At 54.3% G+C, this 26,424-nt stretch overlaps 1 protein-coding gene across 5 annotated transcripts; it reads left to right on the top strand.

Annotated features, from left to right (window-relative positions):
• Positions 1 to 397: 397 nt before the first annotated feature.
• On the top strand, positions 398 to 26,136 carry Setd1b (SET domain containing 1B, histone lysine methyltransferase). Of its 5 annotated transcripts, none has more exons than XM_041648120.1 (17): positions 398 to 1,366; positions 2,085 to 2,269; positions 2,507 to 2,605; positions 3,226 to 3,496; positions 5,556 to 5,668; positions 6,557 to 7,777; positions 10,859 to 11,683; positions 15,259 to 15,520; positions 15,599 to 15,939; positions 16,124 to 16,226; positions 16,699 to 17,232; positions 18,538 to 19,803; positions 20,550 to 20,716; positions 21,703 to 21,837; positions 21,920 to 22,039; positions 22,185 to 22,322; positions 23,571 to 26,136. In XM_041648120.1, the coding sequence occupies exons 2-17, from the start codon at positions 2,099 to 2,101 to the stop codon at positions 23,742 to 23,744; spliced, it is 5,940 nt and encodes a 1,979-aa protein (XP_041504054.1). In that variant the 5' UTR covers positions 398 to 1,366; positions 2,085 to 2,098; the 3' UTR covers positions 23,745 to 26,136. The 5 variants fall into 5 exon arrangements, 3 of the variants coding, with proteins under 3 accessions (XP_041504054.1, XP_041504055.1, XP_041504053.1); XM_041648121.1 differs by lacking the exon at positions 398 to 1,366 and adding an exon at positions 1,520 to 1,640 and having other exon boundaries at positions 21,706 to 21,837; XM_041648119.1 differs by lacking the exon at positions 398 to 1,366 and adding an exon at positions 1,520 to 1,640.
• The last annotated feature ends 288 nt before the right edge of the window (positions 26,137 to 26,424 follow it).

Raw genomic sequence — 26,424 nt, 5'->3', positions numbered from 1 at the left:
GTTTTTTTGAATTTAAAACTGTTAACTGCTGACATTAATAGTGTGCTATGACCTAGTTATACAAGACAAAGATGGATTCCAAATCATAAGGAAAAATCCAGATCTTTTTAAAAGGTCTTCTTCATTCTTCCAAGTGTGAGTCCTTTGGCAAATGTTAAACACATTCAGGCGTCCTGAACTGGATGGTGGAGTCAAAGGAAAAGCATTCCCCATTTGCAACAAAGGAAAAACCCACTTGGCCATTTAATTCCATTGCAGAAAAATGGCTCCCCTCATCTGTTGGCCTCTCCTTGGAGTCTGATGAAGGATGTTTTGAGATCAGCGTCTAATAACTCAAGCCCTATAGAAGCCGTGTGCTGATTGGTTGCCGCGCCCTGCCGCCCTGCTCCAGCCAATTACCTACCCACGGCCAAATTACAAACCCCGAAAAGAGCCCCAATATGAAATACACCACCACGAAGCCCCAGCGAGGCGGCTGCTTCGTGTCGGCAGTCCGAGAAGAGAGACCGAGGGGTCTGCAAACATATCCACGCGAAGCCGGGAAAGCCTCCGAGTTGAACTCACAAAATGGAAGCCGAGCGCTGATTGGCCGCCGCCACTCCCGGACCTTTAATAAAGAAAGGGGAAGGAAAATGATAAATGCAAAAAAGGGGACTCTCTGTCGCTGGTGCCTGGAGGAAGAAGCATGTGTTCAGGACAATTACTGGGCGCTCCCCTCCAAAAAATAAAAACAGAAAGGAAAAAAAAGAGAGAAAAAAAGCTATCTTCCACGTCCAGGCGAGGGCTGTATCCTCCCAGGAATGTGAAGGCTAATGTGGTTCCAAATCTTGGTTTCCCCTCCCCAGTACTGCTCCAGGGAGGGAGGGGGTGTGCGGGCCGAAGAGGAAGCGGGTTCGGAGATACCTCGATTGCAACTCGTTTGGGGTCGACGTCTGCCTCCCCAGGCTCCTAGTATTCAAACACACAATCGCCCCCCTCCAAACCCAGCCCTTTCGCCGAGTCTCCACGCGCCCACCTCCAGTCTGGGCAGTTTGGAAACAGTTTGGGAGGCCCCGGGGGCGCACGCCGTGAAGTGCCCGGTAGCTGGAAGGGTAGCCCCAGCCGCGGGAGGTAGAAGGCCGAAGAGACCCCCCTATCCCCCGCCAAGCCAAGCCCCCCACCTCAGTCCCAGCAGAATAAATAAATTAAAAGGCCTTCCCCCCGGGGAGGGGGGGGAGGCAGTGTGGGAGCGCGCGAGTGAGGGGTGGGGGGCCGCTGGGGCCCGGGGCTTTGGCGGCGCAGCTGCCGCCGCCGGGAGAGTGCCTGGGGAAGCGGCGAGGAAGGCGAGGGGAGGAGGAAGAGGAGGAGGAGGAGGAAGAGGAGGAGGGTGAGCGCTCGGGTCGGGCTCCTTAGCGGTGTATTGTGGGATGTGCGGCTACTGGGAGCCGAGCCTCCGCCGCCAGCCGCCTCCCGGGCAGCAGCAGGAGCAGCAGCGGCAGCAGCAGCGGCGGCAGCAAGGGCAGCGACAGTCCGGGGCCCGGCAGCCGCTAAGGCGGCGTCCCCCCCATCCCGGCCCCCGGTCCGGCCGCCCCGGCCTCGGCTCCCGCGGGGGACACCATGTACTGGCTGGCGGCGCAGGGAGGCCGGCGCCCGGCGGGGATGTAAGCACGGCTGGGGAGGGAGAGAGGCCGAGGCTAGAACAGCCGGGCGGCCCGAGCCCCCGGCCCCCGCCCCGACGGGCGACGCCAGGCCTGCCGCGCGCCCCGAGCCCGAGCCGGGCCGAGCGCCACGCCGGGCGGCCGGCAGCACCATGGGCCGGAGCCCGCGTCCTCCGTGCGCCCCGGACCGCGCCAGCCCGCAGCGGGGGCCCTGGGCAGCCCCTCGCTGGCAGCCGGAGACGGTGGCCGAGCGGGCGGGCGCGTAAATCCTCCGGAAAGGGTTTATTCTCTCGCTACATTCTTATTTTTTTTCGTGGGGGGGGGGGAGCCAGCCAGACAAGCTTTCGGGGCGCGCTGGTAAGGTGGGAGGGGGTGGGGGCCAGCCGAATGGATTCTTTGGCGAATGTGTAGAAGCGGCGGAGAGGACAACAACTTGCTGGTTTTCAGGTTGGGTTAACGGCATGGAGAACAGTCACCCCCACCACCACCACCAGCAGCCCCCGCCGCAGCCCGGCCCTTCGGGCGAGAGGAGGAACCACCATTGGAGAAGTTACAAGTTGATGATTGACCCGGCTCTGAAAAAGGGGCACCATAAACTGTACCGCTACGATGGGCAGCATTTCAGCCTGGCGGTGAGTAGCCGACGCGCCTTCCCGCCACCCCCACCCCATCCCCAGTGGAGCCCCCAGACAGAGGCGAACGGAGGGGGACCCCCTCTCCCAGCCACCTGGCCAACTGTCAGCCAGGGCTCCCCCCTCAGCCTGGAGTGGGACTGGTGCCTGGAGACGGGGGCGGGGGGGAGGTGGTCTGCCCCTGTCCCTGGGGAGGGTGCCAGCCTTCCATACTGAGCCCCCTATCCCTGTCCACAGATGTCCAGCAACCGCCCGGTGGAAATCGTGGAAGATCCCCGGGTGGTCGGAATATGGACCAAAACCAAGGAACTGGAGCTGTCGGTACCCAAATTCAAGGTAGGACCCCTCCTCTCTGTCTTATGGTCCCTCCCCCCTTCTCCGAGTTCGAAAATAACGCCAGTCCTGACCAAGCCCAGCCGGATTCTGAGTTCCCGCCGTCCAGGGTTGGCAAGTTTTGGCGGGGAGGGGGGAGAGTGGTGTCCCCTCCCGGCCACTGTAAACAAAATAACACTTGGAGAAACTGTAACGAGGGCGCTGATACAGCGTCCTGCCGGCGGAGCTGGGGGCTCTGGGTCCCTACCTGGGTCCTTGTGCACCCAGGGGCCTGGTTCAGGGACCCGCCCCCTTTCCCATCCCTTTGGCTTTAAAGGGGGCTACTTCCTAGACTAGGGGGTCGTTCCGGAACCAGCAGTAAGGACAGGAGGCCAGAATAGGGGGTGGGGAAAGAGAAACTGTTTCTTTTTCCCCTTTCCTTTCGAACCCAGAGGACTTCCAGGTTCCAAACGATTTAATCCTCCGCTTCTCAGGCCCGCCCGCATGCTTTTTTTTTTCTTTTTCAAAAAAAATTCAATTTTTTTCACCCTTTATTGTTTTTAACTGCTGGGCAAGTGAGGAGTGTTGTGTTTTTCTTTGGTTTTAATGTTTTCCAAACTCCCTTCCCCCGCGGCCCCTGCCAGATCGATGAGTTCTACGTGGGCCCTGTGCCTCCAAAGCAGGTGACATTTGCCAAGCTGAATGACAACATCCGTGAAAACTTCCTAAGGGACATGTGCAAAAAGTATGGGGAGGTGGAGGAGGTGGAGATTTTGTATAATCCGAAGACCAAGAAACACCTGGGTATTGCCAAGGTGGTCTTTGCCACGGTCAGGGGCGCCAAGGAGGCCGTCCAACACTTACATAGCACGTCTGTCATGGGCAACATCATCCACGTGGAGCTGGACACCAAAGGTTAGTAGAGGCCTGTTGGCCGTCCGTGGGGGAGGAGCTGGAAGGCCACCTGTCAGCCTGACTCCCTTCAGAGTTAGGAGAACCCTCTACTGTCACCTCTTCCTTGGGATCCCCCCCCCATCACCTTATTTATTTTTTGTCCCCTCCGGATGGCAGAGTCACATGGAACCAAATGTGTTGTCTGTTGCTAGGAGACAGGCTATAATTTACCAAATGTGCCAGTCCTTGGCCACTGCACCCTTAGGGACCACCCAGAGATTTCCCCACCTATGACACCCCTGTGGGCCCCTCTCTGAGCCCCAGTGGCCTGGGTTTAGACAGTCCCTAGTGTTAATGCCTGTGTTAGGGGAGAAGGAAGCATTTGTTTACTTGTAGGAGGCAGAGGAAGGATTAAATTCATAAGTCATTCCTTAAGGATCTAGGGTGCCATGCCCCCCCCAACCCCTACCGGTGCCCCTTCCCTGAACCAATCTGAGCCCTGAAGTGTTTCATTGATAATGTTCTGATAGCACTGATAGTGGATCTTGGGGGCGGGCTGCTCAGGGTGCTCTAGGGTTGACACTTGTCTTCCCTCCTCTCTCTTAAAGAGACAGCAGCACCTTGGTCTGCTCTACCCGGCCTGGGAGCCACACCTCCTAACTCCAGGGTTGCTGACTCCTTCCCTCAGTGCTGGCTCAAGACTCAGAGGGCATTCCCCCTAAGTCTGCTTGTGTCTTTTTTGAGGGATTCCTACCAATCTGAAGGAAAGAGCAGGGTGCCCTGGAACCAGGGAGTCCCTAGTCCCGCAGCCAGCTGTCGGACTGTTAAAGGCCAGAGTTTGGGAGTGGGGGTGGCACACTGGTGAACCCTGCCTGAGGGGATTTCGGTCCAGCTCCAGGGGTTTTGTGAGCTTTAGGTTTGCGAGTGTCTGAGCACACCAAAGGCAGGAGAGGAAAACTTACTCTGTTTCGTTTTACTTTTAATGATGGCTACATGTTGAGTGACTCCTGTGCTGGGTGCAGGGAGTGGTGGGAGTTCTGAGTGAATGTGGGGAGCCCAGGCCTGGCCATGTGTCATAAGCTTTCCTGGAGACATGTCATGTCAAAAGCTTTCCTGCTCTTTTCCCTAGTTCCTCACTCTAGTAAAGCTGGTGTGTGTGTGTGTGTGTGTGTGTGTGAACAGACTTTTAAATCTACTACATGTTCTTATAATAAGCTGAAGTCCAATTTCCCCCAAGACTGAAGCATGGAGCCTCCCTCCCCATCACCTGCCCACATCTTAAAAGAGCAGCTAAGTCCTACCACAATTTCATTTCTGGAAAAAAAAAACAAAAAAACAAACAAACAAACAACAACAACAAAAAAAACCAACCCTCAGATACTACCACCTAAGTTTGAGATTGTCTTTCAGGAAAGAGTCCAGTAAAGAGTAGGTCGCTCAAGGAATGCACCTCCTTTGCATATGTAAGCAGCCGCTTCTTAGGCTCTATAAATACCAATGATCTGGGGCCTGGTTGGTAGAAATCTCTCTCTCTTTGGTGATGGGTAGAGCGTTAGACTTGAGGCTCACTGGGACCATGTGGGCCCTCTTGGGGTTTGAGCTAGAGCACCACAGGTCACTTCACAGTAATCTGTGTGTTTGGCTGACTGTGCTGGTCTTTGGGCCCCAGATAGTTAACAATCACCTCTGTGTCACCTGACTTCCTCTGTCCTTGCTACGAGCAGGGACAACTAAGTGTGAAAGAAGAATTGTGGGGAGATGGGGGTAATAACGGCTCCTTGGAACCAGGATCCAGGTAATGAGAAGGACTTTGCACTCAGGATGATGTTTTCTTTGGGTTTGGGGGAGTCTCTGCCCAACAAGGTGCTAACCTTAGAGTCTCAGGCTCAGAAAAAGTTTTTTGGCTTTGCTGGACAGATGAGAATCTTAAATGAGGTGCAGTGGATAGGAACCTAATCAGGGGACATGCAGTGTCTCAGGCACAAGGGCTCCGTGAAGATGCTAATAAGCAAGTTGGAATCCCCATGGGTGTGTCTCCTGCTGGAGCCTCCATGGATACCCTCTCCCCTGCCTGTTACAGGAGAAACTCGCATGCGCTTCTATGAACTGTTGGTTACCGGCCGGTACACCCCCCAGACCCTCCCAGTGGGTGAGCTGGATGCTATTTCTCCAATTGTGAATGAGACCCTGCAGGTAGGTTGATCCCCTGTTGCTCTCTGGCTCAGAGGCCTGACCACACCTGCTGTAGGTTCAGAGCTGGTCTAAAAGCCCTGTTTTCCCAAGACCTGCTACAGCATGTCTCCCCTGGGATTGATCCCTGTAGCTGTCAGTCCACATGGAGTCCCTCCTTCTCCTCCACCTTCCACCTCTGCCAGATTCCCACAGACCTGGGGCTGCTTTTCCATATGAATGTCAAAACACTACTGGTGTCTGGTCTTCCCTGTACTCCTGTCTGCAGGAAGCAGAGTTCAGAACCTCTTGCAGAACAGACTGCCTCCCTTTCAGTCCCCTGCCTACCAAGACACTTGCTTGACCAATTCCAGTCAATCACAGTTTAAACTTGCCCCATCCCCCCCCTCAGAGGGTGTTCACCTCTGATCAGGAGACACTTGTCCTATGTCACACTGTTTATGTCTCTAGAATTTGTTTTTTTTTGTTTTTGTTTTTGTTTTTTTCGAGACAGGATTTCTCTGTGGCTTTGGAGCCTGTCCTGGAACTAGCTCTGTAGACCAGGCTGGTCTCGAACTCACAGAGATCCGCACGTCTCTAGAATTTGTATGGACCACAGCTCTTGGGCACATCTGTCTCAGTGCCCTCTAATGTCAGATAGCCTGAGGTGGGAAGGGGATGGCAGCCTTTCTGGAGATGTCAGGGTCTTCTCTTTCTGCCTTGGGCATTAGGGAAAGTTCTCCAAGTGTCCAGCTAGGGGTAGAGAAAAGCTAAGAGCTTCCCCACACTCTTCCCTTGGCTGGAAAGTTCCCAAGCTCCCAGCAGGCAGAGTTGTAGTGGGAGACCGCTGCGCTCCCTTGTACAGATCTACCTCCTTCTACTCCTGTCATTTCTTTCTCTTTCTCTTCCTAGTTATCAGATGCTCTGAAGCGCCTCAAGGATGGCAGCCTGTCTGCAGGCTGTGGCTCTGGCTCCTCCTCCGTCACCCCCAATAGTGGTGGGACCCCCTTCTCCCAGGACACAGCTTACTCCAGCTGCCGTCTGGACACACCCAACTCCTACGGACAAGGCACCCCGCTCACGCCTCGCCTGGGTACCCCTTTCTCCCAAGATTCCAGCTATTCCAGTCGTCAGCCCACTCCCTCCTACCTCTTCAGCCAGGACCCCACGGCCACCTTCAAGGCTCGGCGGCACGAGAGCAAGTTCACCGACGCCTACAACCGCCGGCATGAGCATCATTATGTCCACAATTCTGCTGTGGCTGCAGTGGCTGGAGCCACTGCTACTTTCCGAGGCTCCTCAGACCTTTCCTTTGGCGGCAGTGGAGGCAGCAGTGGCCCTCCCTTCAAGACCCAATCACAGGATTCGGCCACGTTTGCCCACACTCCACCTCCTGCCCAAGCAGCCCCTGCTTCTGGATTCAAGTCGGCTTTCTCTCCATATCAGACTCCAGCACCCCCATTTCCCCCACCCCCTGAGGAGCCCACTGCCACAGCAGCCTTTGGGACCCGTGACAGCGGGGAGTTCCGGAGGGCACCCGCACCCCCACCACTGCCACCTTCTGAACCTCCAGCCAAGGAGAAGCCAGGCACACCTCCTGGTCCCCCACCCCCTGACAACAACAGCATGGAGCTGGGTGGCAGGCCTACCTTTGGCTGGAGTCCTGAGCCCTGTGACAGCCCAGGCACACCCACTCTGGAGTCGTCTCCAGCGGGACCAGAGAAGCCCCACGACAGCCTGGACTCCCGCATTGAGATGCTGCTGAAGGAACAGCGCACCAAGCTGCCCTTCCTACGTGAGCAAGACTCAGACACTGAGCTCCAGATGGAGGGCAGCCCCATTTCCTCCTCCTCGTCCCAGCTCTCCCCACTCACCCACTTCGGCACTAACTCGCAGCCTGGCTTCCGTGGTCCCTCCCCGCCCTCCTCGCCCCCCTCCAGCACAGGTCTGGAGGATATCAGCCCAACACCACTGCCTGACTCTGATGAGGATGACGACCTGGGCCTGGGCCTGGGGCCTCGGCCTCCACCTGAGCCGGGCCCCCCAGACCCTATGGGTCTTTCAGGCCAGACAGCTGAGGTGGCTTTGGATCTGGCAGGAGACAGGACCCCGACCTCAGAGAGGATGGATGAGGTATGTCTGGGATTGATTTTATCTGTCTGTCCCACCCCCCCCCCCCCCCCCCCCTCGCTTGACATTTCACTAGCTGAGACACAGGAGCAATGGGACGAGGTGACAGTTGTGCTGTCTTCACTGGAGGTAGAGTCCCAGGCTTCTCCACTTGGGCTAAGTTCTGAATTTGAGTCTGAGTGGAGTCCAGACCCGAGCCAGTTTGGACCGTGGTTGTAGTTCCGGATCATTTTCTCTGTTAGTGGCTTAGGAATGATCAGTCCTGTCTCTCAGGCATATTGGAGGCTGGCCCCCAAGTGCTCCCAATAGGTGAAGAAGCATGCTGGCGGTGCAGCTGGCTTCCTTTTCCCTCCGCGAGCTTCAGCCCTCCAGAGGGGAGACTTCAGGTTAGCTTTGGAGGGGAAGATATGTCAATCAGGCAAATCTTTACCCGCCCCCACCTTGCTTCACTCCATCTCATTGTTCAAATGTCCAGTCTCGGAAGTTGCGAAGCTGGGAGGAAGATGGCGGTGCTACTGTCCAGGTTTCTGGGGGAGAGGAGGGTTTTGTCATCCTCCTGGGTTCCTCTCAATCCTCATCCTGGATCAGGCATCACTGAACCCAGCAGACATGAACAAGTAGAAGCTCAGCTACAGCCCCAGTGCTCCTGTGGACACAGAGATGAGGTTCTCGCTTCCCTAGCCCTTGCATAAACCCCTCTGGCTGCCTGGGAAGGAACAGAGAACTTGGGCTGTCCAGAGAGGAGGTGGGGCTGCAGGTGGCTGAGACTCCTGGGAGCCTGCAAGCAGTTCTGGGGAAGTGGTTTTTGGCTTCAAGGGTCAAGTCAGAGGGAGGTGACAGGTGTACTAGAACTTGCTAGGCTGTGAGCCCTCCCCCATCTCTTCTAGGCAGCCTAGGTTTGGCGGATGTTTATTATGCCAGCCACCTGGTCCAGGGCTGAGACGCTCAGAGTAGCTGGAGGGCACGGGCCTCTCCCCCATAAGCACTCACTCCCTGGACATAAGAGGAGAGGAAACTAAGGCTGGGAGGGCTGGAGTCTGGGGCGCTCCAGGACAGAAGCCCAGGGATGCTTCCAAGTAGGGTTGAGCACCTCGCTGGCCCTCTGGTGCCCCCTGCTGGCAACCTGGAGAGCTACTTAGGCGCTGTCTGGTAGTGCCTGTGTAAGATAAAGAAGAGCTCTGCCCACGCAAGACTGAGATAGGGAGCTGGGTGTGGAGGGGATCGGTGGGGAGGGACGGGATAGGCAGCGGCTGGTGATTAAAAGCACAAAGTTTCAGCCCCAGAGCCTGAGCTGCCTTGTCACATGGGCTATGTGACCTAGAGGAAGGTCTCAGTTTCATCTTCTGTTGAGTGGGTCAGTAAGAGCCCTGTCTCACCATCTCCATGGAAACACTGCGTTGCCTGGGAAGCCCAAGCGTCCTTCACCTAGACCTACAGGAACTGCCGCCAGCAGCTGTGCCCAGGGAGGAGGGGAGGGCAGAGCCAGAGCTTGCTTGGTGCTCCTGTGATTGGCTGACTGGAGCAGCCTGGGTTAACCCTCTGTGTGCTGCTCCATAGTACAGAGCTGGCGTCAGGGCATCCTTTCTCTTCTTGCTGAGCTTGCCTGGTCCTCCCTCACGTGGGTGTCTGAGAGTGAGCAAGTGTGTAGACGTGGTGTGTACAGGGCAGATGAGAGGCTGATACTCTTTCCCCCACCAACGTCCCCTGAGACCCCCAACACCATGTGGTGTGACCTCTGACCTCAAAGCAGCCTTCCAGAGTACTTGCTGTCTGTCGAGCCTTGTTTTCTTACGTTTAGCCCCAGGTAGGGACTGAGCCACAAAAAGAGTCTTGGTGTGGGACCATAGCGCCTTCCCTCCAGCTCCTAGTTCCATCTATACCAGAGGAGCTCAGTGCCTCTCTCCGGTTCCCAGACTCTGACTCTTTGACTCTAACGTCCCAAAGACCAGGGCCTCAAAGTAAAGAGCCCTCCCCATTGTGGGTTTGGGTTGTTTGGTTGGTTGGTTTGGGCCCAGGTTGTCCTTGACTTCTCCCCCTCCCACCTCCTCACTTCCTAATTTTTGAGGGACAGGTGTCTGGAGCTCGCCTCAGCCCTGGTTCTCGCTGTTGGTTGTGGCTCTCTGGGCGGCTTCCTCGTCTGTCAAAAGCGACCCACATGGAGCCTCACTGGTGAGGTTTTCCTGCAGTTAAGGAAGGAGACCGTTCGTATCTGCAGCCCAGACCCTTGCTAAAAGCTCGGGAGACCTAAGTGAAAGGAATGATGAGAAAACACTGGAAAGGCTCAGTGGGAGCTCTAGGGCTGTGGGGCTCTTACCCAGCATGCTTGAGGGTCTGGGCTCAGTCCCTAGCACTTCAAAACAAATAGAAATCCCCTCTGAGTCCTTAAGGCGCTACCCTTGCCACCCAGGCAGCACCCACACAGATGTCACCTTTGCACAAGGCCCTGCTGGCCTCAGTGAGGACCACTGGCTGGCCCGGCTCAGCCAGGTCGGGGAGCCACTTCCTGTTTGAAATCCCAGCTGTGCCTCTTATTGGTTGTGTGGTCTCAGGGAAGTTACTTGAACCTTTCCTGTGTCCCAATTTCCTCACTAGTAAAAGTGGTGATAACAGACTCACTTTGCAGAGTTGTTCTAAGAACTACCTCATGTATGTAAATTTCCCTGGCCCGTGGGAAATGTTACGCCAGTGTTGACTCTTTCCTGTGTTGTCGAGTCCCCCTGCCATCCGAGTGTTGTCGTGTTGTGCCCCCCGCCCCCGGCTTTCCTCTTCTCCGTGGTGCACTATTGTCCAGTTACACTTCAGCTTCACCGTGTACAGAACAAGACTGGGGTCTGTCTTTGTCACGTTCACGTTCTCAGCGTCTACCACAGAGCCTGGCACACAGGTGCTGAACAAATGGTGGTTGAATCGACGGCTGTTTGATGCCCCTTGTACCAAAGGGGAACATACGATCTGGGCTGGTTGATGGATTTGCACATGGCCCATTCTGCAGCTGGGAATCTCCAGTACCGATCCCAAGTCTCCAACTTCCTGGTGCTCAGAAAGTGCTTATGAACCTGTGGTACCCTCACTGCTCTCTTCCAGGGCCAGCAGTCCTCAGGAGAGGACATGGAAATCTCAGATGACGAGATGCCCTCGGCCCCCATCACCAGCGCTGACTGCCCCAAGCCCATGGTGGTGACCCCAGGGGCAGGGGCTGTGGCAGCTCCCAATGTGCTGGCTCCAAACCTGCCCCTGCCCCCACCCCCTGGTTTTCCTCCATTACCCCCACCACCTCCACCCCCACCCCCACAGCCTGGCTTTCCCATGCCCCCACCTTTGCCTCCTCCACCACCCCCACCCCCACCATCCCATCCTGCGGTGGCAGTGCCCCCTCCACCTTTGCCAGCACCACCAGGCGTCCCACCCCCACCCATCCTGCCACCACTGCCACCCTTCCCACCAGGACTGTTTCCTGTGATGCAGGTGGACATGAGCCATGTGCTGGGTGGCCAGTGGGGTGGCATGCCCATGTCCTTCCAGATGCAGACACAGATGCTCAGCCGGCTCATGACAGGCCAGGGTGCTTGTCCCTACCCCCCCTTCATGGCTGCTGCAGCTGCCGCTGCTTCAGCTGGACTGCAGTTTGTCAACTTGCCCCCCTACCGGAGTCCGTTCTCCCTGAGCAACAGTGGCCCAGGCCGTGGGCAACACTGGCCGCCCCTGCCCAAGTTCGACCCCTCCGTGCCACCACCAGGCTATGTACCACGTCAGGAGGACCCGCACAAGGCCACGGTGGACGGGGTCCTGCTGGTAGTTCTCAAGGAGCTCAAGGCTATCATGAAGCGCGATCTCAACCGCAAGATGGTGGAAGTGGTGGCCTTCCGGGCCTTTGACGAATGGTGGGACAAGAAGGAGCGGATGGCCAAGGTATGTATGTGGGTTGCTGGGCAGGGAGCATCCTAGAGTGACGAGAGACCCGTGGAGACCTCCCTTTCTCCCTACATGTGTTACTGGCTGTGGGCTGCCTTTGTCCCAGCGTGAGACCCCTTTAAACAGCGCACCTTACTGAACAGCCTGGACCCATGGCCTCTGACTGTGCGCAGCTCCGTCCCTTTAAATAGAGGAGACAGCTGAAAGCACCGATCAGTTGTGCAGTTCATTTGCCCACGCAGAGTTTTAGAAGCTCAGTGGCTTCCTGCCCAGGGGCTGCCAGCTCAGGTGGCCCCACAGCCTAGGCCTTCTCGCCTTCCCTCTCTCTTCTCAGGTCTTTGGCATAAAATCTGACCTTGTGGAGACTTTTCCTTTTTTTTAAATTAGTTTATTTTACGCCTGCTTTTCCTTTTTCCTTGGAGGGCGTATCTATCCAGACTCTCAGAAGCCATCCTTAGCTGCCTTACCTCTACTTCAGAAAGTTTTCTTTTCTTGAGTTCTTTTTCTTTATGAGGCGGAGTCTCAGCCTGTGGTCCAGGCTTAAGGATGTTTCTGCTTCTTAGGCCCTTTAACTGCAGTGACAAAATAAGTAGCTGGGAGTGGTGGCACACACCTTTAATCCCAGCACTCAGGAGGAAGAGGCAGGTGGATCTCTGTGAATTCCAGGCCAGCCTGGTCTACAGAGCTGAGTTCCAGGACAGCCAGGGCTATACAGAGAAACCCTGTCTGAATAAAACATAAAAAGAAATAATAAGAACGCTACTGCTGACAAGGAAAACCATAGCTCTGGTTTTCTCTGCTCCTCACCCCAGCCCAGAGGGAAGCAGACTCTCATTTTGCTCTCCCTCCCTACACTGCACTTTAGGGAATGCTTGTGTGTCTAGGAACTTGCTCTCTCACAACTGCTTCTCGTCCATATGAGAGGGTAATAAACTAGAAAGAACCATGTGCCACACGGTTCTTTATAGTTGACTTGCATTGTGTTTGCCCCCTGGGATGAGTGACAGTCACAGCTAAGTAAAGCTGTCATCAATAGCGTAGTGTCCCTGCCCTGAGGACAGCTCATTTTGTTTGCGCAGTTCCACACCATCCCTTTAAAGCCGGTGTCTCCGCCTCGAGTGGCCACCTATGAGTGAACAGTGAAGGAACATCTGTGCAGACATGCTCTGGATTTTTGCTTCCTCTTGTTGTTTGAGACAGTTTCACTATGCTGTCTGGGAGTTGCTCTGTAGCCCAAGCTAGTCTCCAACTCAGACCCACCCACCTCTTGAGTCCTGACTTTAAAGGCCTGGCCTTCACAAATTTGTAGAGAGGTTTTATTTATTTATTTATTTTGGTTAGTCGAGACAGGGTTTCTCTTGTAGCTTTGGAGCCTGTCCTAGAACTATTCTCTTGTAGACCAGGCTAGCCTCTAACTCACAAAGATCCTCCTGCCTCTGCCTCCTGAGTGCTTGGATTAAAGGTGTGCGCCACCACCGCCTGGATGAGGCTTATATTTATTAAAGCTGAATCTGGTTTAGGTTTAAATCAAATACTTATTAGGTGGTGCACACCTTTAATGCCAGCACTCAGGAGGCAAAAGAAGGTGGAACTCTAGAGTTAAAGGCCAGCTTGGGCTACAGAGTAAATTCCAAAACAGACAGCTTGGGCTACATAGAGACACCCTATTTCAAAAAAACAAACAACCTGGGCAGTGGGTGGTGGCACACGCCTTTAATCCCAGCACTTGGGAAGAGGAGGTGGGAGAATCTCTGTGGGTTCGAGGCCAGCCTGGTCTACAAGAGCTAGTTACAGAGTTCTGGGAGAGGCTCCAAAGCTATAGAAAAACCCTATCTCAACAAACAAACAAAACCCAACAATAACCAAAACAAAACAGAAAAACCCACCAGAGACTCTAACCCAGGTTCCCTATGATTGTGAATTTAGAACCTTCTAAATTCATCTCTGGGTGTTGGGATTACAAGTATGCCCCACCATGCGCAGTTTAGCGGATGCTGAGAGGGGAGCCCAAGGCTTCATGCTTGCTAGGCAAGCAGTCTTCCCAGCTGAGCTACATCCCCAGCTCTGAATAAATCCTTCACGCTGTTGACAGGACCTGAGCCAGATGAGAAGCGCACCTGTAACCCTATAGCATGTGGGAGGTGGGGCCAAGAATATCAGGTGTTTAAGGCCAACCTTAGCTCCATGCTATCCTGTAAAACAACAAAAGCAGCAGTTAGAGCGATGTCTCAACAGTTCAAAGCCCTGGCTGCTCTTATAGAGAGTTTAGTTCCCAGCACCTACATGGTGGGTCAGAACTAATCTGTAAATTCAGTCCTAGGGGATCCAGCTCACTCTTCTGGGCACCAGACAGACATGAAGACAAAGCACCCTTGCACATAAAATAAAAATAAACTGTTAATAGAAACTATGTAACAAGATTAAAGAAAAAAATGAAGACAAAGCACCCTTGCACATAAAATAAAAATAAACTGTTAATAGAAACTATGTAACAAGATTAAAGAAAAAAATAGAAAACAAAAACAAAAAAGAAAAAAAATTATGTAACAAATTCAAAAGATCAATTACCTTGGGTCTGCTTTTGTGTTTTACCTTTATTGTATTTTATCATACTTTATTTTGAGATAGGGTCTCGTGTAAGCCAGGTTGTCCTTAAAACTTACTGTGAAGCTAAACAATGTGGGCTTTAAATGTTCCCGTCTCCCAGGTGGTAAGGCTCGGGAGCGTGTGCCACCACCCCCAGCTCTCCCTTTTCACCAGTGTTGTTTGTTTGTCGGTGCTATTTTACCTGTGCGGGTGTTTGCCTGCATGCATGGAAGTGAAGTCAGTGCCTGCCTGATGTCCGCAGAGGATGGTATTGGACGCCCTGGACCTAGAGTTACAGATGGTTGTGAGTCGCCATATGGGTGCTGTGAATGGAACCCAGGTCCTCGGCTTAGACAGCCAGTGGTCTTAACAAACCGTCGAGCCATCTTTCCTGCCCCCCCTCTTTTTATAGCACTTGCTCAAGGAATAAAATTGGTTCCAACTAATTTTTTTTCCAATTTATTATGTATATAACATTCTGCCTTGATGTATGCCCGCATGCCAGAGAAGGGCGCCAGATCTCAGTACAGATGGTTGTGAGCCACCATGTGGTTGCTGGGAATTGAACTCAGGTCCTCTGGAAGAACAGTCAGTGCTCTTAACCTCTGAGCCATCTCTCCAGCCCTAATTTCTAATTTCTGAATGGGAATCCCTAGACTGTGGGCTGTTTGTAACATGCCGGACCCACATGGCACAGGAAATAAGACATTGTAAAGGTTCCTTGAGTGTGGACCTTGGTCCGTGAGATAGTGGTGCTGACACACAGCACGCAGCTCTTGTTCCCACATGCAGAGACTGCTATTCTATAACTTCATCTGTAAGTAGTGTGTTGCTAGTGAGGCCTTAATGGAGGGGCCGCGCAGGGCTCTGGACCCCCAGGAAGGGAGTGTGGGGTGGTCAGGTGTGTGGGAAGAACGTGTACTGCCTGCAGAGGGTGGGAGCAATGCCTCTGATTGTGGTCACTGTTCCCTTCTCTCCCATCCTAGGCCTCACTGACCCCCGTGAAGTCGGGTGAACACAAGGACGAGGACAGGCCAAAGCCCAAAGACCGAATCGCCTCATGTCTGCTGGAGTCATGGGGCAAGGGTGAGGGCCTGGGTTACGAGGGCCTGGGCCTTGGCATTGGCCTCCGTGGTGCCATTCGCCTGCCCTCCTTCAAGGTCAAGAGGAAGGAGCCACCAGATACAGCCTCCTCTGGTGACCAGAAGCGGCTACGGCCCTCAACATCCGTGGATGAGGAAGATGAAGGTTTGTGCCTCTCCGCTGCTGGCTGTTCCCCTTCTTCCCATCTCCGCCTCTCAGCTCTGACTCCTGCTGTTCCCACAGAGTCAGAACGGGAGCGTGATCGAGACATGACCGATGCCCCCTGTGAGCTCACCAAGCGGGACCCCAAAAGCGTGGGTGTGCGACGCCGACCAGCTCGGCCACTGGAACTGGACAGTGGTGGGGAAGAGGATGAGAAAGAGTCCTTGTCCGTGTCCTCATCATCATCAGCGTCTTCATCCTCGGGATCTTCCTCCACCTCGCCCTCATCTTCAGCCTCAGACAAGGAGGAGGAGGAGCGAGAAAGCACAGAGGAGGAAGAGGATGAAGCCGAGGAGGAGGAGGAAGGCCCTAGGAGCCACATATCCTCACCCTCATCCTCATCCTCATCCACCTCTGATAAGGTCTGGATCAGGGAGGCTCCCGGGTGCTGGGTGGGGGCACACGGATCTTCAGCTCACCTGCAGGGAGGCTCCCAGGTGCTGGGAGGGGGCACACGGACCTTCAGCTCACCTGCAGGGAGGCTCCCGGGTGCTGGGAGGGGGCACACGGACCTTCAGCTCACCTGCGTCTCTCTGGCCCTCTCAGGATGATGACGACGACAGTGACGACCAGATTGATTCTGATGACGATGGCCAAGACACAGCCCTGTCAGAGGCGAGTGAGAAGGACAGTGGAGACTCTGAGGAAGGTGAGCAGGAAGTAGGCAGCTGACCCAAGCCCATCCCGGTGCTCTGAGTTCCCGGTGTTAGTGCTTTTAAGAGGTGTGTTCATTAGAGCGAAAGAGCACATACCTCTTGTGTTAGGACCCTAGCTGCATCAAATGGCAGAAAGGACGAGGCCATAGACCAGAACATAGATGAGTGGGGTTTAAGGCTGGCTTGGGCAGGGGTAGGAAGGAAGCGGGTGGCATCTGACTGTGACGGTGGAAGTGCTTTGGAGGTGGTGGTCGCCACACCGTGAGTGAACACGCTGAGCGGTGCTGGGATTCTTCACTTGCAAATGTGAACAATCTTACATTAATTTCACCTTGCTCTTTTTATATTGAGTGAGGGCTGTGTTCAGAGGGCATCCTGTCCAGAGGCCTGTGGGGAAATATCTGGCATAGGGCAAGGGCACCACGGGCCGTGTAATAACCCTCCCAACCCGTGTCCCCCATCCAGAGGAGACAGACAGCATCGCCGCTTCCAAGGTCGTGGCTGAGTCGTCATCGTCCAGCGAAAGTTCTGAGTCTTCTGAGTTTGAGTCCAGTTCTGAGTCATCGTCTTCATCTTCATCCTCGGAGGATGAAGAGGAAATGATTGTACCTGGTGAGGAAGAAGAAGAGGAGGAAAAGAAAGAGACCGCAATGGCTACAGCTGTGGTAGTGGCGTTGGCCGATGAGAGCATGCCTCCAGCAGGTGGCCAGGACTTTGAGCAGGAGAGGGCAGAAGGACCTCTGGGGCCAGGAGCCCCCTTGGGGGAGTCCTTGGGCACGGAAGAGGAACTGGACATTGAGGCTGAGGACGAAGTCCTTGAGATGCAGGCTTCTGTGCTGGAAGAGCCTCCCCTGCCCGTGGGTGCCCAGGAGCTGGACGGGAGCCAAGAGCTCCCAGAAGAGCCAATCCCAGACACACAGGAGGACATGTTGCTATCTCCAGAGCTCCCTGTCAGTGAGACAGAAGCCCAGCCGCCGTCACCCCCTGAACGTGGTCCAGGTAATCCTGCAGCCTCCTGGGTCGGAGTTGGGTGTGGGGTATGGGGCAGGAAGCTGGGTAGTCTCTTTGCCAATGGAACCAAACCAGATCCTCTGCAAAGGCCTCAGCAGACTCCTGGGGCACTGCTGGGCTCACTGTTCAATGACAAAATTCCCGCCAAGCCTTTATAATCTCCAGCACTCAGGAGGTGGAGGCAGGCAGAGGTCTGTGAACCAGAGACCAGCCTGGCCTACAGAGCGAGTTCCAGGACAGCCAGAACTATATAGTGAAACCCTGTCTTGAAACCCACCCTCTCCCCAAATAAAACTTCCCCAAGGGTTATTCCTCAGCCTGTGTGTCTCCGAGGTGCCCTCCCCCTATACATACATTCAGTGGGGACCCATGGTCGGTTTAGCCTTGGGGTGCCAGGTCAGGTGGTCAGGTGAGGGGACAGTGGGTTCTGTAGCCTCCACCACCTTGACAGAGTGGGACAAAGCATGTGCCGGGCTCATTGCAGGGGCCTTGGTATGAGCGGTGCCTGCAGGGGCAGAAATGCTCTTCACTCGAGCTGCTGGACACAGCGTTGCCTCTGCTCCTGGGGAACCAGTACTGCTGCTAATTATAATTACCATTAACATTTCAGAATATTTAACTTAGCCGCACGTGGTTAGTATGAAATCCAGGAGATCGGACTGTAGTGTTTGTTTAATGTATGTCCTTTTACTGAGTCCAGACCACAAGTCTGAAGAGTAAGTCAATATGACGGTTCTTTTGGTCCCCGGTACTGTTTAGGTCGTTGTCAATACAGCCGTAGATCAGATGGATGAAGCCATCTGTCCTCATGAAGCACCTATTCTAGGTCAGGGTGACACCTAACAACAAATTCACTAGAAAACTTTAGATCCCAAGAAAGTAGAGATAAATGCCAGGGGACTCTATGAAGACTAATGGGGATGGCAGAGACGAGACCTGAATTTTGTTCCTCCACGGAGTGAGTTTTCTTGGGCCATAGGAACAAGGTAGTGTCTGGTTTTCTGCAGTGCTGGGGTCCAGACCCAGGACCTCATACATGCCAGGCCAGTACTCTGCCACTAAACTGCACTCTAGACACAAGAGCATAGTTCCAAAGGCATGGGGAAAGCTGGCATCGTTCATGCTGGCACTAGGAAGCCCCTTCTAGATGCATGGCACTGGGCTGGTTCCCGAGGTGCCTCGGTTAACTGTGTGATGTCTGTGTGGCGTGCATTGTGGGGCAATAGAAGCACAAGGCTCTGAGAGATGTCTGTGTCAAATGCCAACACCTGGTTTCTGCCTTCCTCTCTGCAGAGGAAGACCTGGGAGTGGAGCCCCAGCCGCCGCCGCCGCCTCCGATGCTCACCTTGCCCTCGCAGCCGCCATTGCCGCCTCCTCGGTTGCTCCGGCCACCCAGCCCACCACCTGAGCCCGAAACCCCAGAGCTCCCCAAACCTCCTGTTCCCCTGGAACCTCCCCCTGAGGACCAGCCTCCACGTACTCCAGGTCTCTGTGGCACTCTGGCCAAGTCACAGAGCACAGAGACAGTGCCAGCCACCCCAGGCGGGGAGCCCCCACTGTCGGGGGGCAGCAGTGGTCTGTCACTGAGCTCCCCACAGGTGCCTGGCAGCCCCTTCTCCTATCCATCCCCATCCCCTGGCTTGAGCAGTGGGGGCCTTCCACGGACACCTGGCCGGGACTTCACCTTCACACCCACTTTTCCTGAGCCCAGTGGACCCTTGCTTCTACCTGTCTGTCCCCTCCCAGCTGGACGACGAGACGAACGCTCTGGTCCCCTTACCTCCCCAGTGCTCCTGGAGACTGGCCTCCCTCTCCCGCTTCCCCTCCCTCTGCCCTTGCCTCTGGCATTGTCTGTTCCTGTCCTAAGGGCCCCACCTCGGCCACCTACCCAGCTGCCTCCCCTGCTGCCTGCTTCCCTAGCTCCGTGCCCACCCCCTATCAAGAGGAAGCCAGGCCGGCCCCGGCGATCCCCACCATCTATGTTGTCCTTGGATGGACCTTTGGTCCGGCCACCACCAGGGCCTGCCCTTGGGAGGGACCTTCTGCTCCTATCAAGCCAGCCACAGGCCCCCATCTTCCCCAGTGCACATGACCCTCGGGCCGTGACTTTGGACTTCCGGAACACAGGGGTCCCAGTGCCCCCACCACCCCTCCCACCCCAGCCCCCTCCACCCCCACCTCTACCACCTGTTGAACCCACCAAGCTGCCCTTCAAGGAGCTGGACAACCAGTGGCCCTCTGAGGCCATTCCCCCAGGACCTCGCCGCGATGAGGTCACTGAGGAGTATACGGACCTGGCCAAGGTGCGAGGACCGTGGCGACGTCCACCTAAGAAGCGCCACGAAGACCTGGCCCTATCAGCTTCACCCGAGCCTTCACCACCCCAGCCTCTCTTCCGGCCCCGCTCAGAGTTTGAAGAGATGACCATCCTGTATGACATCTGGAACGGTGGCATAGACGAGGAGGACATCCGCTTCCTGTGTGTCACCTACGAGCGCCTGCTGCAGCAGGACAATGGCATGGACTGGCTGAATGACACGCTCTGGGTCTACCATCCCTATATCCTGACAGCTGTGGGGTCCACATCCTTCGGGAGCAGAAGTACTTGTAGGTGTATCGCCCTGTCTAGCAGTCACAGTATTGGGGAGGCGGTAGTAGTCATTGTCACCTTCTCAGGCGGTGATCATGCCAGGCCTGTGTCACTTCAGAGGTAATGGCTGGTCTCGGGTCTATCCATAGGTTGAGGATCTTAGAGCTTACCAGTAGAGGAGACTGACCAAGACTCCCTCAGCCTTTCTCTGCCTGGCTGGAATTGAATCCCAAATGGCCCAGTGAGATACCGGGTGGGTAGTTGTTTCATTTTTCACAGGAAGAAACCGAGGTTCAGAGAGGCTAAGTGGCTTGCTCAAAGTCACACAGCTACCAAGTGACAAGCTGAGATTTGAAGGCAAAGCTGGCTCTAGTCCAGCTCTTTGCTATACAGTCCTGAAGCCACTTTAAGAATGGACCTTTCTTGATCCCCGCTGACCACTCTGATTCTATCAAGTGCTGTCTCAAGAGCTCTGACAGAATATTCTGATATATTTCACTATTTATAGATTCATCATTACTGCTGTTGTCAGGTGAGAAACAGGTAGAAAGTAGTAACAGCCTTGCCCAGGTCATTCACCTGGGGACAGCATCCCGTGGTGGTGGCCTTGGGCGTCATTACCCTTAGAGGTGGGTCTGGGGCTGGGGAAGCCAGGAAGGAGGTACCTGGAGGGTGATCTCTGAGAATGTCCATGTGGTCCTTGACCCACACCCACCCACCAGCCTCTCGTCAGCAAAGAAAAAGAAACGGGACGATGGCATCCGTGAACACGTGACCGGCTGTGCCCGAAGTGAGGGCTTCTACACCATCGACAAGAAAGACAAGCTGAGATACCTCAACAGCAGCCGTGCCAGCACTGACGAGCCCCCCATGGACACCCAGGTACTGTGAATAGGGCGGAGGTTCAGGGCGGGGATCCGACAGCATCCTTCCTGTCCCACTTGGGCTTCGGGTGGAACAAGGCAGGGCTGGGGAGGTTGAGGATTACCACATCTCGGGTAGACTGGGCTACATTGACAGATTCTGTCTCACAGTTCAAAAACCCATGAGTAGTGGAGAGCCCCACATGATTTTAACCGTGGACATAAAATGCATTTCCAAAAAGCTGGCTTCCCCCCCTTTCTGTTCAGTATGTACTTACTGAGCACCTCTGCGTACTAGTCATTGGTTAGGGACGGAGTCAGTGAACAAAAAGAAGGGGTTTTTGTTTGTTTTTTAGTTTTTTGAGACAGGGCTTCTCTGTAGCTTTGGAGCCTGTCCTGGAACTCAGGCTGGCTTTGAACTCACAGAGATCCACCTGCCTCTGCCTCTGCCTCCTGAGTTCTGGGGTTAAAGGCGTGTGCCACCACTGCCCGGCTCAAAATGAAGTTTTTCTTTTTCTTATGTTGTGGGATGAACTTTCAAGCAAACATAGAAAATCAAAGGCCAATGCCATGGATAAGAGGGAGGTTGGGCAGTCCAAGGGTTGGAGAAGGCCGGGTCGGATCTGAGGGTAAGAGAGAGGAAGCTGTGGAGAATGTCAGAAGAGACCACTGAAGATTTCTATAAGGCAGGGAGGGGCTCAATTGTGCGAGAAAGAAAAAGCTTTTCAAGATGCTGATAAGAGCCCGGCGATGGTGGTGGCAGCAGCACATGCCCCTGATCCCAGCACTTGGTGGGAAGCAGAGGCAGGCAGATCTCTGTGAGTTCAAGGCTAGCCTGGTCTACAGGTTGAGTTCCAGGGCAGCTGTGGCTACACAGAGAACACTGAAGAGATGGGAAGTCAGAGAAGCTCAAAACCAGGAGGTGGGGGCTGGGCTGGGGAGGAGGACATGGCGGTTGGCGGTGCCAAACCTGCCCCTTTCTGATTTGTCGTCCCGTCGCGCCAGCAGGGTATGAGCATCCCAGCGCAGCCCCATGCCTCCACCCGGGCAGGCTCAGAGAGGCGTTCCGAGCAACGCCGCCTTCTGTCCTCCTTCACTGGCAGCTGTGACAGTGACCTGCTCAAGTTCAACCAGCTCAAGGTGAGGCTCGCCCTTCCCTGGGACAGCCAAGGCAGCATGGGACCTGGAAGAGCACTCACCCCACTGTCCTCCCCTTCCTTAGTTTCGGAAGAAAAAGCTCAAATTCTGTAAGAGCCACATTCACGACTGGGGCCTGTTTGCTATGGAGCCCATTGCTGCTGATGAAATGGTTATTGAGTACGTAGGCCAGAACATCCGCCAGGTAGGCGCTGCCCAGGGGACGGGCGGGGGCGCAGGCATGGAGCAGGCCCAGGGGACAGGCAGGGGCTTGCGCATGGAGCAGGCCCAGGGGACAGGCAGGGGCGCGGGCATGGAGCAGGCCCAGACTTACGGTTTTATGCGGCCAGGTGATCGCGGACATGAGGGAGAAACGGTATGAGGATGAAGGCATCGGTAGCAGCTACATGTTCAGGGTAGACCACGACACCATCATCGACGCCACCAAGTGCGGCAACTTTGCACGCTTCATTAACCACAGCTGCAATGTAAGTGCCCAGTGAGGGGCTGAGAGGACCCTACCTTCGTACTCGGGACCCAGGCTCCTCCTGGGCATGACAGTCATGTGTTTAGTCTCCTTTCCGGGCTCCAGTTGACCAGAGGTGACAGGGAGGAGGGAGGGGATCAGAGGCCTGTACAAGGAGCTTTTCTCCTGGCCTCAGTTGTTGTTTCCGTGCAATGGGTGCAGTGGGGATCCTAGAGTCCTAGGATGAAGTACTCAAGAGGTGGGCTGGAGCCTGGTACAGTGGTGCACACCTCTAAACCCAGCTCTTGGGAAGGAAGCAGGTAGATTCTGATTAGTTAGGGGCCAGCCTGGACTACACAAGAGAGACCCAGTCTCATTAGTTGGTAAATTGGTTACCTGGCAAACACAGAGAGCCAAGTTCAGTCCCCAGAACCCACATAAAAAGGTGGTGTGGTGTAATCCCAGAGCATAGCTGATTTGGTGAGCTCCAGACTAGTGAGAAGCTACTGCAGCTGCCCAGGTGAGCAGTAATGGGCTAACCATGCCTGCTGGCTTCAGAAGGGGCATAATGGTTAGGGGCCAGAGCCAGCACTGATTGAAGGGGAGGGCTTGGGGAGAAAGGTACAGACAGTTTCAGGTGCCTGTGAACGTGATGACCTCTATAGTAACTGTTTATCTCGCTCTCCAAACAAAAGCAGCCACAAGTAATATGCAGATGAAGGTGGCAAGACTCTGCCAATCAAACTTGATATGCAAAGTAGGCAACTAGGGCCTGTAGTATACAGAAATAGCACCTGCCTAGACGCACAGATGTAGGCTTCTCATGCATCACAGCTGATGGGAAATAATTGTGGTCATCTTTAAAGGTTCATTTGTTTGTTTTTGTTTGTTTAGTGTGTATGGGTGTTTTGCTAGCACGTATTATCTATGTGAGCTGCAGTGTTCCTGGTACCCTGAGAAGCCAGAAGAGGGCGCCAGGTCCCTTGAAACTGGATGGTTTTGAGGCACCATGTTGGGGGAGACAAGAGCCTATTGTAGGACCTCTGCAAGAGTAGTAAATGTTCTTCCCCACTGCCATTTCTCCAGCGCCTCATCAGTTTGTTTTTTTTAAATACCAGGCATGGGAGGCGCTGGCTGGAGGGCTGAGCTCAGCCCTGCTCCACTGAGCAGGCGCCCCCAGTCATGCTCAGTTGGGTTTGGGATAGCGACATGGGTGAGGACTGGCTAGGGTCCTGGGCCCTGGCTCACCCCATCACCACTTCCCCTGCAGCCCAACTGCTATGCCAAGGTGATCACAGTGGAGTCGCAGAAGAAGATTGTCATCTACTCGAAGCAGCACATCAACGTCAATGAGGAGATCACATACGACTATAAGTTCCCTATTGAGGACGTCAAGATCCCCTGCCTCTGTGGCTCCGAGAACTGCCGGGGGACCCTCAACTAGTCCCCGGGTGCCAAAGGCCAAGGATAGGATGTCAGCCGTAGCCCGGGAGGACCCTCGCCCTGGGCCAGGCTCCACCTCCCACCCATTTCAGGTGCTGTCCCTTCCCCCAGCAGCCACGCTAGGGCCTGGCGCCCCCCCCAACACTACCCCAGGACCCACCCGCAGCTCCAGCCCCGCAGCGGGAAAGGGCTTCTCTGTCTCACCTGTGTCTTTCCGTTTTCAAGATGCTCTCTGCAGGCTTTCTATCCTCATCTCTGTATCTAGCTTTCCATCCCCCGTCTCTCTCGCTGTCTTCGGCCTCGACCGTTTTCCGTGAATGCTGCTCTGTTGCGTTGTCTTCTCTTTATTTCTTCTACCTTGTCCTAAGAAAAGACATTTTTAACCGTTGAAAATGTGAAGGCAGAAACAGAGGAGGAACCCTGTGGGGGCCTGAAGGCCTCGGTGAAACTGTGTGGGCCCAGGGTCCAGGCTGACTCCGGGCCCGGTGCTGCAGGAGGAGGGGGCTGCAGCGGCCGGAACCTCTCAGAACACTACATACCGGAACGGCGCTTCTCTGCCTGTGGGTGCAGTGAGCAGACCCCACAGCTTCTCCGGCCTGTTCCTCAGTCTGTCCCTTCCTCTGTGGTTGAGGGTGTCCTTTCCCTGAGGTAGACCCTGGGGGAGCCAAGCTGATCCCAGACAGGAACTTCTTTCTGGGTGCTCCCAGCTGCCCTACCACCCCTAAATCCTTGGGTTCAATCAATGTTTACTTTCTCATTCGGATGCCAGCAACGATGGAGCCTCCCAGTGCGGTGGGGGCACTGGGAAGGGTGTCTCCACTCTCTGCTGCCTCGGCTTTGCCTGGGTGTAGGGGGTACCAGGGCCCTCAGGGCCCCCCAGCCCTGCCATTACGGGTTGTCTGACCTTACGCATGTGACATTTTTTGTTGTTGATAAGCTTCGCCCCTTTACCCCACGCCACACCCACGTCACCCTGCTGGAGGCCCCCACGTAGGAGGCCAGAGCGTATTTATTTCTATAGTGAGCAGTTTTTTTTCCCCCAGAGAAAGGAAAATGGTCTTGGAAATGATTTTAAATCTCTAAGTCTTAGGCAGCTCCTGTCCCCGCGCTAGCCCCGTCCCCATCCTCTTCATGACTAATTTCATGGATTTTTTTTCTCACGTATAAAATCAAAATGAAGGGGAAAAAAATGATTCTTTTTGAAGTTCAGAACCTATTCCTGTAGACAGATAGACTGCCATAACGGACTTTTCTCGGGAACTTTGTTTCTTGTAGAAACATGGGAAGACTTTTTTTTTTCTTTATTTCTTTGTACTTCCAAAAAAAAAAGAAAAGCAACCAACAACAACAACAACAAAAAAGACACAAACAGCAAGTCTCCCTTCCCCCCAAAGTAGAGCAGGCATGTAAATACTTGTGGACCGTGACTGTTGTGACCCGGAGTCCTCACCAAGATGAAAGTGCTCCGGGTGGGACCCATCCCACCCGTGGACCAGGGCGGAGCCTCTGGTATCAGCTTGTGTCAAGCTTCTTACATGTAAATTCTGTACAAAGAATTGTTATTTTTTTTCTTTCTCTCTCTATCGTTGGTGGTTTTGTTGTGTTTTTGTTTTGTTTTTTTTTTTTTTTTTTTTTTTTTTGAATCCTCCACGGACCTTCTGTGTTTGAGACTGTGCCCACAGGTCTGAAGCTCTAGAAGATCAGTGGCATTAAAGACACAGGGGGTGCCTGGGCACAGCGTTGACCTTCTCTTCCATTTACTGTTTTCTGCATAACTGTGCAAATGAGAAAAATATTTATTTTTCACAAGAAGAAGTGTGTAGTGTGTAGAGACGGCTAATTTGAGTTCCTTGTGCGGCCACCTCCCCCCACTGTGGGCGGTTTTCACCTCTCCTCCTTGTATCCTCCACAGAAGGGTAAGGATGGTGACCCCAGAAGCCAGGGGAAAGCTGCAGGTTCAGCCCATCATGGGATCCCTGTGCGCTAACCTTGGCTGACTTTTATGATGGGTGAGGTGTTGAGGTTGCCCCAACCCCTGACCCCCCCAGGAATGGTTTGCAATAATCCTGATGTGTGGGCCCATTTTTCTTTGAATGCTTTTGTTATCGCTGAATAGATCTCTGCTTTTAAAGGGCCAGGGGATTCTGATTTTTTTTTTTTGTCTTCCCCCCCCCCATCCCTGCCCCTACAAAGAAGAGAACCAATAACTTTTCGGTTGTCTGTGTATAGACTCTCTGTCATCTGTATGTAACTGTTTTTGGAGAGAAGTGTTTCCGTTGTGGGCGTGTCTTGCTGTAAATACCTGTTCATATTTTTGTGAATTCAATACTATGTACCATTGTATTATAGTAACTTTTATAAAGCGAACCATAAATATACTGACTTTTCTTACAGATTCGCCGTCTCTCTTGCTCTCCCCTCCCCCCTCTTCTCCCTGTTGAAAGTGCACCCTGTTTACAAGGAGGGTGGATTGGCCAGGCCTAGGAACTTGAGGGTGTGGTGGGTTTGCTTGCCATTGAGATTGTTTTACTCTGTAGCCCAAGCTGGCCTAGAATTTACAGCCCTCCTCTAGCCTCAGCCTCCTGAACGCTGGGGTTGTAATCTGACTGACTACACCAAGCTGCCGTGTTAGTTCTCCCCTTGATTTTCAGGGTCCCTGGTTGGGTCTAAATTCTGAGCCT

This window comes from Microtus oregoni, unplaced genomic scaffold (assembly GCF_018167655.1).
Source record: "Microtus oregoni isolate MIOR12 unplaced genomic scaffold, Mior012 000003F_ref0000135, whole genome shotgun sequence".
Lineage (NCBI taxonomy): Eukaryota > Metazoa > Chordata > Mammalia > Rodentia > Cricetidae > Microtus > Microtus oregoni.
Note: the sequence above shows the minus strand (reverse complement) of the source record. Positions and strands in the feature narration are given on the sequence as shown.